Source organism: Mauremys mutica, chromosome 1 (assembly GCF_020497125.1).
Source record: "Mauremys mutica isolate MM-2020 ecotype Southern chromosome 1, ASM2049712v1, whole genome shotgun sequence".
Taxonomy (NCBI): Eukaryota; Metazoa; Chordata; order Testudines; family Geoemydidae; genus Mauremys; species Mauremys mutica.
Window position 1 is genome coordinate 27733965 of NC_059072.1, and position 12932 is coordinate 27746896.

The window sequence follows — 12932 nt, forward strand, 5'->3', positions numbered from 1 at the left end:
GTTGGAATAGGGTCAGGGAGGGGGCGGAGTTGGGGTGTGGACTTTGGCGAAGGGGTTGGAATGGGGGCGGGGAAGGGGTGGGAAGAGGTGGAGCATGGGCGGGGCCTCATGGAAGGGGTGGAGTGGGGGTGGGGCCAAGGGCAGGGACTTTTGTACCTTTATATGAAAAGGTGTCAGTGATGCGGCCCTCGGGCCAATGTACTAGTCCTCATGTGGCCCTCGTGGTGATTTGAGTTTGAGATCCCTGCTGTAGAATGACAAATTTAATCACAGCTTTTGAAAAAAATGTAGATTTGATTCAGTCAAACTAACTCAGCCAGACACATGCCAACTCCAAGGATTAATGGACTGGCTATGAAAAAAAAAACTTGTATATGCTCTGATTCTGTCTCTCCCAGTAGATGATGCTACATGATTAACCCAAAAAGACTAAACTGGGGCAAGGTTTCTTAGATAAATGTTATAACTCTAAACCTCAAGAGATCAGAATTTTCCTTTAATCAATTTTTTCACAAATACAATACAGATTTCTTTTTAAAAAATCATGAGATTAAAAATTCTCATAGTAAAACATTTTATTTTAGACTTTTCCCCCCTTAGATTCATCACAGACTGCTAATCTGTCCTATTCAGATTTTTTTTTATTGTGCCCATCACCATAGTATCTATATGCCTGCCTTTGGTAAATGAATCTATGTTAGGCTTCCATATTGCATCTACCACAGTGATATTTTTATGTTGCACAAAATTAAGGGATATAAAAGCCTACAACAAAAAGGTGCTTTTCATTCTCCCTCGAAGGCAGAGGAGCATGACTAGATTTGTCAATTTTTTGTTTTGTTTTGAAGAGGATCAAATCTGGGAAAAGACTTTATCAAAAAGGTATTTTATAGCTCAGTCTGAACACAGCCAGACTTTGATTCAGTCTGTATATTTTGGCAAGGAGTTCATAGCAAGCGTTACCACTGAAAATTCTTTGTTCACAGTGCCAATAGTAGGAACCTGGGTCTATCCAGCTGCATCATCTTTTGTGAAATGTAGTTGTGCTGGGAGACCATGAAGGAGGTTAAGAGCATCTCCGAGGTAACTAAATCTCAATAAGCCCCCCATATACAACCCGCGCCTAAACACCTATACTGCTATTTTTTGTCCCACGGTGCGAGCCCAAGTCAGCTAAGCAGGGCTCTGAGACTCACTGCCGCGGGTCTTTTTTTGCTGCATAGATGTACTTTCTGTGGCAGCTGCATCCAACCCTAGATTCTGCCATTTGTTCTATATAAATTCTCATACCATGCTCATCACTGTAGTAGTTGTGCACTGGTACGCTACTCTTTGTTAGATCCGAATTGTTTTATTTCCTTTCCTAAAAAAAATTCAGTGGTTTGAGCATTGGCCTGCTAAGCCCAGGGTTGTGAGTTCAATCCTCAAGGGGGCCACTTAGGGATCAGGGGCAAAATCAGTACTTGGTCCTGCTAGTGAAGGCAGGGGGCTGGACTCGATGACCTTTCAGGGTCCCTTCCAGTTCTATGAGATAGGTATAGGTATATCAATAAGCAGAATATTTTTAAACTATAAGAAGCTGAATTTTATAGTAAAAAGTATATTAGTGCAAGATAGTTAAAAAGTGAAAATTACTAATTGCCCCAGTAGCAAATTTTAAATAATGCACAGAGTGCTACAGGAACAAGAAACTAGCAATTTTCTAACCAAGTTTCTTGGTGTTTACAGTTTTTAAGATGTAAGAGTCTTGGTTTTACATACCATATCAGAAATCACTACAGGCTTTTTTCTACATGCTAAGCTAATCTGTACATTGACATTGGAAGTTATGGTGTAAAAGGAGGCGAGATTTTCATACTTTACTGTATAAAAGAGTTTGGCTAAATGCCTTCTTAGCATTAAAAATAGCATTTAGCCAAAAATCTTTGTCCACAGAATTTCTTTTCTTTCATTCTAATTTTAACTGAATATTTAAAAGTTATTTCTGTTTCTCATGGAAATAGAAAAGTATTGTGTAGTATCATTAAAAGGAATACATTGTGAAAGAAACTTACTATACTGGAGTCAATGAAAATAGAAAATATAAATATAATGAAATGCTTCAAATTAGTTAAGAGGATACAGTAAAGCTTTCAGGTCTACAATAAGAGCCATAGATTATATTCTGAATTGCAGGCATACACAAGCATGTGATACGAGCAGGCAAACACATGTCACAACACCGCTCGGTTACCTCTACTCTGTTATTTCGAATAAACAGGAAATTGACTTCTGAGAAAAGATATGTATAGGCTGGCTAAGAGATAGGGTGGAGGTGCATCTGAGAACAATCTATAAATTTGCTGACCATAAAATATCAGTTTGTGGAATAATCTCCTGGAGTGGCATGATAGAAACAATAACAATAACAATAGTCTGGACAAAGCATGGGAAGACATGCTGTGAGGATCGTGCTTGCAGTAACAAAGAGATGGACTTCTACATCTCTAATTTTTATAATATATTTCTATGACTTAACTGACACATAATATAACTAACTTTTACCTATGAACATTTCACAGTGTACTTTGCTGTCTTGTAAGTGTGGCATTCTGAGATTCATGACTGCTCCCTCGTCTCTTGTCCATGTCCATGCGTCTCCTTCTCCCCAACCCTTCCTTCCTTCTCTCTTTCTCCCCCTCTCCATCTATCTTCCCACTGACTTGTTCAGCAACTGTATGAGCAGCTCCTTATTGCACCTGTCTGAACAGTTGCCTACAAACAGCTCCTTGTTCAGTGTAGACATTGTGACATGAGAGGTAAGTAATCATCCCTCCTTCTCGTATTGTACAGTGGCGGCAGGGTGACTTAGGTAGTAAACCACTCCTCCTCTTCTTCACCTCGTTTCTTCTACTACTTTGCAAGTATTTTGTTGAGGCTTCGTCTACACTTAAAAGTTAGATTGACTTAGCTATATTGGTCAGGGCTATGAAAAATTTCACACTCTGAGCTCTGTAGTTATGTCGACCTAACCCCAGTGTGGACATGGCTAGGCTGATAGAAGAATTCTTCCACAGACCTGACTACTACCTCTCAGAGAGGTGGACCAACAGTATAGACAGAAAAATCACTTCTGTTGATGCTGGAAGCATCCAATCACTACAGCAACATAACTGCAGCACCATAGCTGTGTCACTGTACCAGCTGTAGTGAGAAATGGCCTCAGCGATAGTACTGAGACACACATATCCTTTGCTCTGCTCTCCCAGCCCTCACTGCTCTACTCCATTTCCACCTTATGATCTTCAATTCATAACACTAACTGTTAAACTGAAGCGAGTCAATAAATTATGTCAAATGTGCATGTCTGTACATATATATCCCTTCTTCTCTAAACAGACCAAAGGATATTTAGCACCTAGAATTTTTTTTTGGCAGGATGTCTCAAAAAAAAAAAAAGGTTTTTAACAATGTTGTAGTCATGGTTTTGGAAGCTGGTAAAATTTATCAAGATCAAGGGTTTTTCTTAGAAACTTGCTTAAAACAATATGAAAGGTTGTATAGACTGTCAACAGTTACAACTGAAGAAGGAATTATTAAAAACTTAAATTTTTTTTGTCTGGTTTGTTTAATATTAAAAAAAAAAGATATTCCAACAGACATCAAAAGCAAGAAAATACAAAGTTACAGCTGCTTCCCCATCTGATGATGTTGGTATTTCAAGGATCTCAGTGCATTAAGTGATCTTTCATGCTATATCTCAGGGGTAGGCAACCTATGGCACGGGTGCCAAAGGCGGCACGCGAGCTGATTTTCAGTGGCACTCACACTGCCCGGGTCCTGGCCACTGGTCCGGGGGGCTCTGCATTTTAATTTAGTTTTAAATTAATCTTCTTAAACATTTTAAAAATCTTATTGACTTTACATACAACAATAGTTTAGTTATATATTATAGACTTATAGAAAGAGACCTTCTAAAAATGTTAGAATGTATTACTGGCACGCAAAACCTTAAATTAGAGTGAATAAATGAAGACTCAGCACACCACTTCTGAAAGGTTGCCGACCCCTGCTATATCTACAGTATGTCATTTTATAAGTGTAGCAGACTTTCATTTACAGAAACAAAATTAAGTAAAATCAAAGACACTGTAACAAATAAAAATGCCATCTTCTGAACTATTCCCAGCTAGTCCCATTATCTTCAACCCATAACACGTATCTGCATTTTCAGTCAAAAATGCTGCGTTGGCAATCAGTAATCTCAAGTTACAACAGCACCAGAAAGTCTTGTCTAGGCAAGGCCTAAGGGTAGTTCCCCTGGCTTCTGCTACTCTTGAAGGTTGCATGCTCCAAAGGCAGTCACATAAAACTGTATTCACATGTGGTTTTTTAATACTACTACTTTTATTTTAACTAAGTCAGTTTCCTCTAAGGAGGATAGACATATAAATAAAATTAACTATCTACAGCATTTAGCACCAGTAATGGATTATACGTATATGTTACCAACAAAGGGAAAGAAGAAATGAAGCAGGAATATTGGAATAACCAATATGTACATACATACAAGAATAACAAGGTAATATTATTTGGAATTACAAACATTACCCCTTATACCCATCTACAATTTCTAATAATAAATAGAATAATCTAATAATTTCCTCATAAAAAACAGATTCCTCTTACATCTAACATTTATCTTGAGAATCAGGGTAGAGAAGATAAGGGGAGGCAACAGCGTCCAGAGAACAACGGGAAAGTGAAGTGGACTCCATGTGGCATACATGGAGGGACAAAAGAGAACTCGCAGGAGTGGTTAAGGGAGAAAGGAAAAGTGAGAGGGAAGAGAGAGAATAAGATGCTGTTGTTGGGGTGGAGAGAGAGGTGCATTGGTGAAGTGCGAGTGGATCTTTTCAAAGGACACAGAAAGAGAGGGGGGAAAAAAGGTAGAGAGTATGGGGTATTGAGAAAGGGGGACTAGGATAGGAAGATAAAAGATAGAAACTTTTAAGGAAAGAAGCAAAAGCATGGGATGTTTGTTGAGGACTGGTAATAGAGAGCAGCAAGCAAGTGGGGTTAAGAGGGCAGGAAAGAAAGGGGCCTTTGAAAAGTCTTTCGAAAGTTAAGGTGGCCAGTCTCTCTCATCATGTCTCCCAAATCCTCATGTTCTAGAGCAGTGGCTCTCAACCTTTCAGGAGTCTCATTTGTCTTGTATACCCCCAAGTTTCACCTCACTTAAAAACTACTTGCTGACACAATCAGACACAAAAGTGTCACAGCACTCTATTACTGAAAAACTGCTGACTTTCTCATTTTACCACATAATTATAAACTAAATCAACTGGAATATAAATATTGTACTTTCATTTCAGTATATAATATATAGAGCAGTATCAACAAGTCATTGTCTGTATGACCTTTTGTTTGTACTGACGTAGCTAGCGCTTTCTATGTAGCCTGTTGTAAAACTAGGCAAATATCTAGATGAGCTGATGTGTTCCCTAGAAGACCTCTGCATACCCCCAGGGGTACACATACCCCTGGTTAAGAACCACTGTTCTAGAGGTCTTATATAAAAGCATAAAAAAGAATTCAAGCTTTGAGCTCTTTTGTGCATCCTGACAATGTAAAATATGTTTTGAAGTGTCCCTGCCCCCCCGAAATCTGATTACTTTATTACATCTGAAATTTAGATTTTTGTCTACCCTGGAATATTCTCTAGAAGACTAGCAAATGGAGCAGCAGAATGACATCATAAATACCAAGCAAGCAAAACCTTAGGGATTTTTATTCTGACAGTTTAAAACCTTGTTTGGTAGTTGTTATTTTGCTAATACCTATTTAAATATAATACTTGGAAGAAAAACGTGCTTTGTTTGTTAAGGATTCAACGCTTCCACCCCTTCAATTAACAGCTGGAAAAGCTCCCAATGCATGTCTGAGTAATCAAACCAGCCCTCCAACAACAAGAAAAGGAAGATAAGACTTGACAGTCCTGATATTTCTAAGGGGGGAACAGCAACAGAGAAATGGCTGAGAGTGAATAAACCTTCAAGCTTCCTTTATACCCAGGGCTTCTGATTTTCTGTTGTACCTGATAAACACAATAAAACATCTCCAATACAAAAAAAAAATTAAATTCGTGTTTATCCAATACTGGAAAAACACCAGAAATAGTTACTTGTAGCTAAGCGCTCGTCTATCCACAGCAGAAATACAGATTATGGCTTATTGGGGAACATTACAAAGACATTGCTTATTACAGTATGTATTACTGTAATGAGTAATGTATATAATATACATTACTCATTACAGTATATTCAAAGAAAAAGCCTCCAAACCCCCAGATTTTTGGACATCTACATACAACTCAAAAATTGCTAAAAATAATCTCCCCAAAAATTATATTAATAACCTCCCCCCAAAAAAGAAGTCCTATTTATATCTCAAAGAAGCAAAAAGAAAAATAATGGCCCTAAAGAAACAGTAGTAGAATTACTATAGCAAAATTTAATAGAAGAAAAACAAACAGGAAATTTTTCAAAAAAGGACTAGAAATGTATATAAGTAAAGAAAAGTGAATGGAAGGAAGAGAAAAGGAAAGGAGAAAAAAGCACAAGGATGCAAGTGTAAATTATTTAAAAAATATTTAAAATATAAGGAAAAATGTTATGCTAAAATACACATAGCTGATTTTGCTTAACAGCATGGGACAAATTCATTACTGGTGTAACTGGTGTAACTTCAATAAGTCTGTTAAACTACACGGGGTAAGTTTGGCCCAAGAGATTGTTTAAGAAAATATGGAAGCACATACACACACAAAGAGAGAGAGATAAACCCTGATTAACCGACCTCTTAATAAACAGAAATTTCAGATTAATGATACATCAGTTAGGTCCCCTGTGATTGCACAGACTTCAGCTCTGTAAAACTCTGACGGCCACACATCAGCTCTGAAGCTCCAAGCATCTGAAATTTCTGGATATCGAAACCGCTAATTATTCCAAGATTTGATATGAGATGCATTGGAGACCTTTGCAAAACATTAGTTCATGTTCCCTGCCCTCAAGAGCTTACATTTTCAATAAGGATAATCCTGTTGCTATAATCAACATAACAGGAGGTCAACAAATGCAGTCACTGTGCTGTTCTGTTCTTAAATAGTGAGCATTTCAGGGCAGGTACTGAGTTTACATTTCTGCACAGCACCTAGCACAGCGGGACCCTGATTTTGACTGGAGGATCTGGGCACAACCACAATACAAATAAATATTAGTAACAGTTCCGAAATTATTTTGAAATTGTTTTGAATTTTGAAGCAAATGCTATATGCAGAGCAGGTAATTATGACCCCTGTCTCATGTCATATAAATACACTAATTCTACCTAAAAGGAAAGTATGTTAAAAAGCATCTTGACTTTGCATCCCTAAAGCAGGATGAAGAAATGGAGCCTGAGATGGCTGGAGTATGCCTCTACCATAAATGCACTTATGTCCTTCATCTTGGCAGCAATCTGACATAATAAGGAAAATGACAGAACAGAACAGTTATTTTTATTGAGGGCCAAAGTGTAAAGAATAGAACAGCCTGTGATGCAAACATTCACTGATGAAACAAGGCTTGAATTAGCAAATTTAATCAGGAGGTGATTGTTTGACAGAAGAGATAATTTTAAATGAATCTACCACTCGAGACTGCCCAAATGACAGGCGGAGGAAAAATAACCCGATGAATATGGATTGGTGTGTTGCACTGAAACAAAAACTTTTTCCCCAAACTACTGACACTGAGCTTCCTTCAGTTTTGATTTCTCTCTTTTGTATACCACTATAAACATTCATAATGAAGTAAAATATGCAAATAATGTAAAATACATGTAACATACAAGTTTTTTAAATCGGGGCCAAATTTATGCTTGCTGAATTTGTTAAAAAGATCATAAGAATATAAGAATGGCCGTATTGGGTCCGACCAAAGGTCCATCCAGCCCAGTATCCTGTCTACCGACAGTGGCCAATGCCAGGTGCCCCAGAGGGAGTGAACCTAACAGGTAATGATCAAGTGATCTCTCTCCTGCTGTCCATCACCACCCTCTGACAAACAGAGGCTAGGGACACCATTCCTTACCCATCTTGGCTAATAGCCATTAATGGACTTAACCTCCATGAATTTATCCAGTTCTCTTTTAAACCCTGTTATAGTCCTAGCCTTCACAATCTCCTCACGCAAGGAGTTCCACAAGTTGACTGTGCGCTGTGTGAAGAAAAACTTCCTTTTATTGTTTTAAACCTGCTGCCCATTAATTTCATTTGGCGCTTCCTAGTTCTTATATTATGGGAACAAGTAAATAACTTTTCCTTATTCACTTTCTCCACATCATTCATAATTTTATATACCTCTATCATATCCCCCCTTAGTCTCTTTTCCAAGCTGAAAAGTCCTAGCCTCTTTAATCTCTCCTCATATGGGACCTGTTCCAAACCCCTAATCATTTTAGTTGCCCTTCTCTGAACCTTTTCTAATGCCGGTATATCTTTTTTGAGATGAGGAGACCACATCTGGACGCAGTATTCAAGATGTGGGCGTACTATGGATTTATATAAGGGCAATAAGATATTCTCCGTCTTATCCTCTATCCCCTTTTTAATGATTCCTAACATCCTGTTTGCTTTTTTGACTGCAGCTGCACACTGCGTGGACGACTTCGGAGAACTATCCACAATAACTCCAAGATCTTTCTCCTGATTAGTTGTAGCTAAATTAGCCCCCATCATATTGTATGTATAGTTGGGGTTATTTTTCCCAATGTGCTTTACTTTACATTTATCCATATTAAATTTCATTTGTCATTTTGTTGCCCAATCACTTAGTTTTGTGAGATCTTTTTGAAGTTCTTCACAGTCACCATTTATTCTTACCCTTTGTTCCCTGTCTTTTAACCAGTTCTCAATCCATGAAAGGATCTTCCCTCTTATCCCATGACAACTTAATTTACGTAAGAGCCTTTGCTGAGGGACCTTGTCAAAGGTTTTCTGGAAATCAATTTTTCGCTCCTAGTCAGCAAGCATCATTAAACAGCGTCACAAGTGTGACAAATGGAAGTCTAAGCAAACACAGTTCTACATGCTAATAAGTATAATACTTGAAATGCCAACATCATACTACCAGTATTTACTACTCTGACTTTTTTTTATTAAAAGCATAGAGTCTGCAAGACCTACCTGTTCTCACATACAGTCTGTGTCATGGTATCTTTCCAGTCCACAAATATTAGGATTTCTGCCCCTTCTCCAGTATAATTTTGTGCTTTTTTAACAATAGGGTCATATTAATAAGTGAACAGATAAACTGATTTTTCCTCCTAGTGTCCATCTCTCCAGCTTATAAATAATCTTTTCATTTTGAAAGGGCTACATGTTTGGAGGTAGTGGTAAGGCCCAGGCCCAAATGACTGTGTTAAATACAGTTCCTGGATTAACGGGCCTCATTACAGAAGATGATCCAATAAATCTAAAATATGCTCTCAGACTCAGACTGCTACCAACTCCTAAACACCCCAACTTAGGAACCCTTATCAGGTTCAAATGTTAGAAATAAAGAACATACTCTGAAATCCACCAGTCTGCTAGAGTTACTCATGCCTAGAGCTACAATTTTGGCACAGAGGTCACAGTGTTCATGGTAATCATGAATTTGAGTGAAGTCCATGACCCCCACAATAGAGCCCCTTTCCCCTCCAGATGTTGCGGCCTAGCCCACATGGCCACTCAGACATATCCATCTCTCCCTCCATAGATGGAGACAGAGGGTGATGGGCCAAATTTGATTGGCATTGCGACCTGATCCATACGGTGACAGTGTAACTCAGGTCCTCTGTAGATAGAGATAGAGGGGCAGAGAGTCAAATTTGATTAGTACTGGGACCCTGGTGCACTAGGTCGCAATGCAAATCAAATATGGCCCTCAACCCCTCCATCCCCATTTAAGGTATTTTGTATACTATTTAAATTACATACAATGTTTTAAGATATATATTAGCCTCTTATGAAATCATGACTTTCAGATTACAATGCCAGTTCCCAGAATAAAATGTGTTTTCGACTACTGTCTCCACATTAAATACATTGTCTTGGTACTACATTGATAAAAGCTGGTATAAATTAGAGATGGCCTCAGCCAAAATCCCAGATTCAAAAGCCACAGATGAAGCTCAGGCCTACTCATAGTACCATTACAGGACAATCTTCAGGGATAATCCAAAATTATGATGTAGGCAAAACAAGCCTTTATTTTTTTATGCCCAAGATTATTCATATTCTGAGTGGGCTTGTTTCTCAATTACCTTTGTTGCCATTGCAAGCACAAAGACGCAACTGTTTAAACAAATGACGACCCTCAGCTGGTGTAGGATCAGCTGTGATCTGTATGCTCTGTATAACCTGTATGCGCAAAAGGTCTGTTACACTTCCCCCTCCCTTGTCTCCTCTCCCTCTCTGAATACCTGTGAAGTGGCTTTCCCCCACCCCTCCCTCCTGGAATGCTTGTGGGATGAATGGGATGGTTGAACAGCTGGAAGATCAGAAGAACTCCCAGATAGACAAGGTGTCTGGGACTCTAATTAGGCAGCGCTCACACCCCCCAGTGCATGGACACTGGCTGAGGTGGAGTGTGACCAACCAAATATGGCCAAGTCACCTCTAGTCGCAGGCCATGAGGAGCAGGTCCTTAAAAGTGGAAGGGGCCATGTGCTCAAGTGTGCACCCACAAGCTTGTACCTCAGGTGAAGGCCTGGCCAGTGGTTCGCTGTGTTGCATTTCATCGTGCCTCGGGAAGACTTACCTTCATCACACCGTCCATCACTGTGCTGTGGGAAACTTACCTTAAAGAATCCTGACATCTCCAGTGCCATGTCTGTCCTGGGAGTGTGAGTATGCGAGTGTGAATGTGACCCCCCCACGCCCTTTTGAGCTTAGCTATCAGTATAATAAACATGCTGCTTTCTGCCAAACTCTGGTGGGTCAATAGTCCTCCCTAAGCTTACTAGCTGGCCCTATTTCGGGTAACATTAATGGTGGAGAATGTGGACAGCTTAGTGGAGGATTTGACCCAAGAGTAGGGGTCCCCTGGTGCCCCCGGTGGTCTCTTGATTAGGTCAGGCTCGAGCCTGCGTGAAAAAGTGGTAGGCTAGCAACACACTGTAGGGAGAAAAGGACACCACTGTTGAGTGCTGGTGTGGGGCAAGGGAGAGAAATAGGTGTAAATCCCCTGGTGCAGCTTAATAGCTTCTTGAGCGGGTACAGCTCAAGCCTATGTAAAATGTGGTGGGCTAGCAATCCACTGCAGGGAGAAAAGGATGCCGCTACTAAGTATGCCACTGTGGGGCAAGGGAAAGAAAAAGACGAAGCAGCCCGAGTGAGAATACACCCCACCTTGGCGCCACCGCCCGGGGTGTTGTTAGAATGGCTCCAAAAGAAAGGGGCAGATCCCTGGATGCCAGGGGCAGTTCCACCTGAGAGTACAATTCCTGAACTAGAGCTCATGTTGGATAAATATGTACTTATATACAGTCCCAATAAGGCGGGACTGGATCGTGCAGCCGCCTGGCTGCTTTGGCAAGCAGGCTGGCAATGGCAGGCAGCAAAGAGTCAGCTCGCCACTGAAATAGATTCAATCAAGGACCGATGTAATGAGTTGGAGAAGGAACGAGATACGTTGAAGGCACAGGCTCTGACTGCTAGCGCCCAGGTATCTTCCCTCTCTGTAGCCACAGTACAGGTGGCAGCAGCAGAGGAGGAGCGGGAGCGGGAAGAAGTAGAGAATGCTGCTCTAAGCCAGGCAGTTACCTGCCTGAAGGATCTGGTCCTGGAGGGGTCTGCCCGGGAGAACAGGGCCGGGGGGGGTTTATTCAGCCTGAGTCACCACTGTTGGGGTGAAAACCCAGGGTGATGTGGGATCATATGATGATTGGGACGGGGATATCTGGTGTGATCCGGATCCCCCAGATCCAGACCCCAGATGGTCGGACCCCAGATACCGTGTTGCGGCAGTCCGGAGGGTGGTCTGAAACTATGGGCTTGCACTCACAGGGGGCACGGTAGCCCCAAGTACCAGGAACACTATGGCAGAGAGCAGGTGGGCCCAGGACATGGTGACCCTGTGTTTGGAACAGGGACTGAACCTAGCTGAGACCGACAGGTGTTAAAAGCCACGTCCGGGTTGGGAGGAGATTTAGCAGGGGCAGCTTGGCAGCAAGCTGGTCATGCCGCACACAATAGTATCTTTGATATGTTCGCAAGGATGGCGCCTGCGGTGGGGCCACGCGCATTGTTGGCAGAGTTTGTCTCGGCGGCTGCTGCGCTTGGGGAAGACCCCATCCAGTTCGTAGAGAGAATGGTTTTCCTGGCATGTTTGTGCGGCCGGGGTGTGGCTGCCACAGGGGGAGGGCTGGTACCCCCGACCGTAGCTCAAATAGCCCTGCCTCCGGAGGAATTGTGGCTAATCGCCCAGGTTCTCCCAGTCCACATACAGCAGGCGATCGGGAGGAGGAGACCCGGGGAACCCACGGATGTGGAAGCCCTGCTGGATGCAGTCCGGCAGGCTGCTCTTATCGCCCTGCCTATGCCACAACCACCGGGGGGCAAGTCTTCTAAGGTGGCGGCAGTAGACTGCAGAAACCTTGGGAGACCTGACCCTTGATCTGGAAACCACAAAGGGCAGTCCAGCCTGTGGAATAACCTCTGGCGGGTTTTGTTGGAACTGAGGGAGGATATGGACAATTGGCATGGGAAACCCACCGGGGAGCTGATGCTCCAGTGTGTGCAGTTGGGGATGCCCCTTCCTGCAGGGAAGCAAAGGGGCATCCCGGTCCCGTCAGGAGCAGCACCAGCTGGCTTGGATCGGCCAGTGCAAGTCCCCTAGGGGAGCCCTCAGGAGGACGGATGCCTG

General features: G+C 41.7%; 1 protein-coding gene across 6 annotated transcripts in view; it reads right to left on the bottom strand.

Moving 5' to 3' along the window:
* SRPK2 (SRSF protein kinase 2) overlaps positions 1 to 12932 on the bottom strand; it is a 308919-nt gene that overhangs the window by 246769 nt on the left and 49218 nt on the right. For 3 of the 6 annotated variants that reach the window (XM_045030015.1, XM_045029971.1, XM_045029920.1), the window contains exon 1: positions 2545 to 2618. The exons of the other annotated variants lie outside the window; for them this stretch is intronic. In XM_045030015.1, the coding sequence (XP_044885950.1) occupies positions 2545 to 2602 (58 nt within the window). In that variant the 5' untranslated portion in view covers positions 2603 to 2618. Of the gene's footprint in view, positions 1 to 2544; positions 2619 to 12932 lie in introns of those variants that run through there. 6 annotated transcript variants of the gene reach the window in all.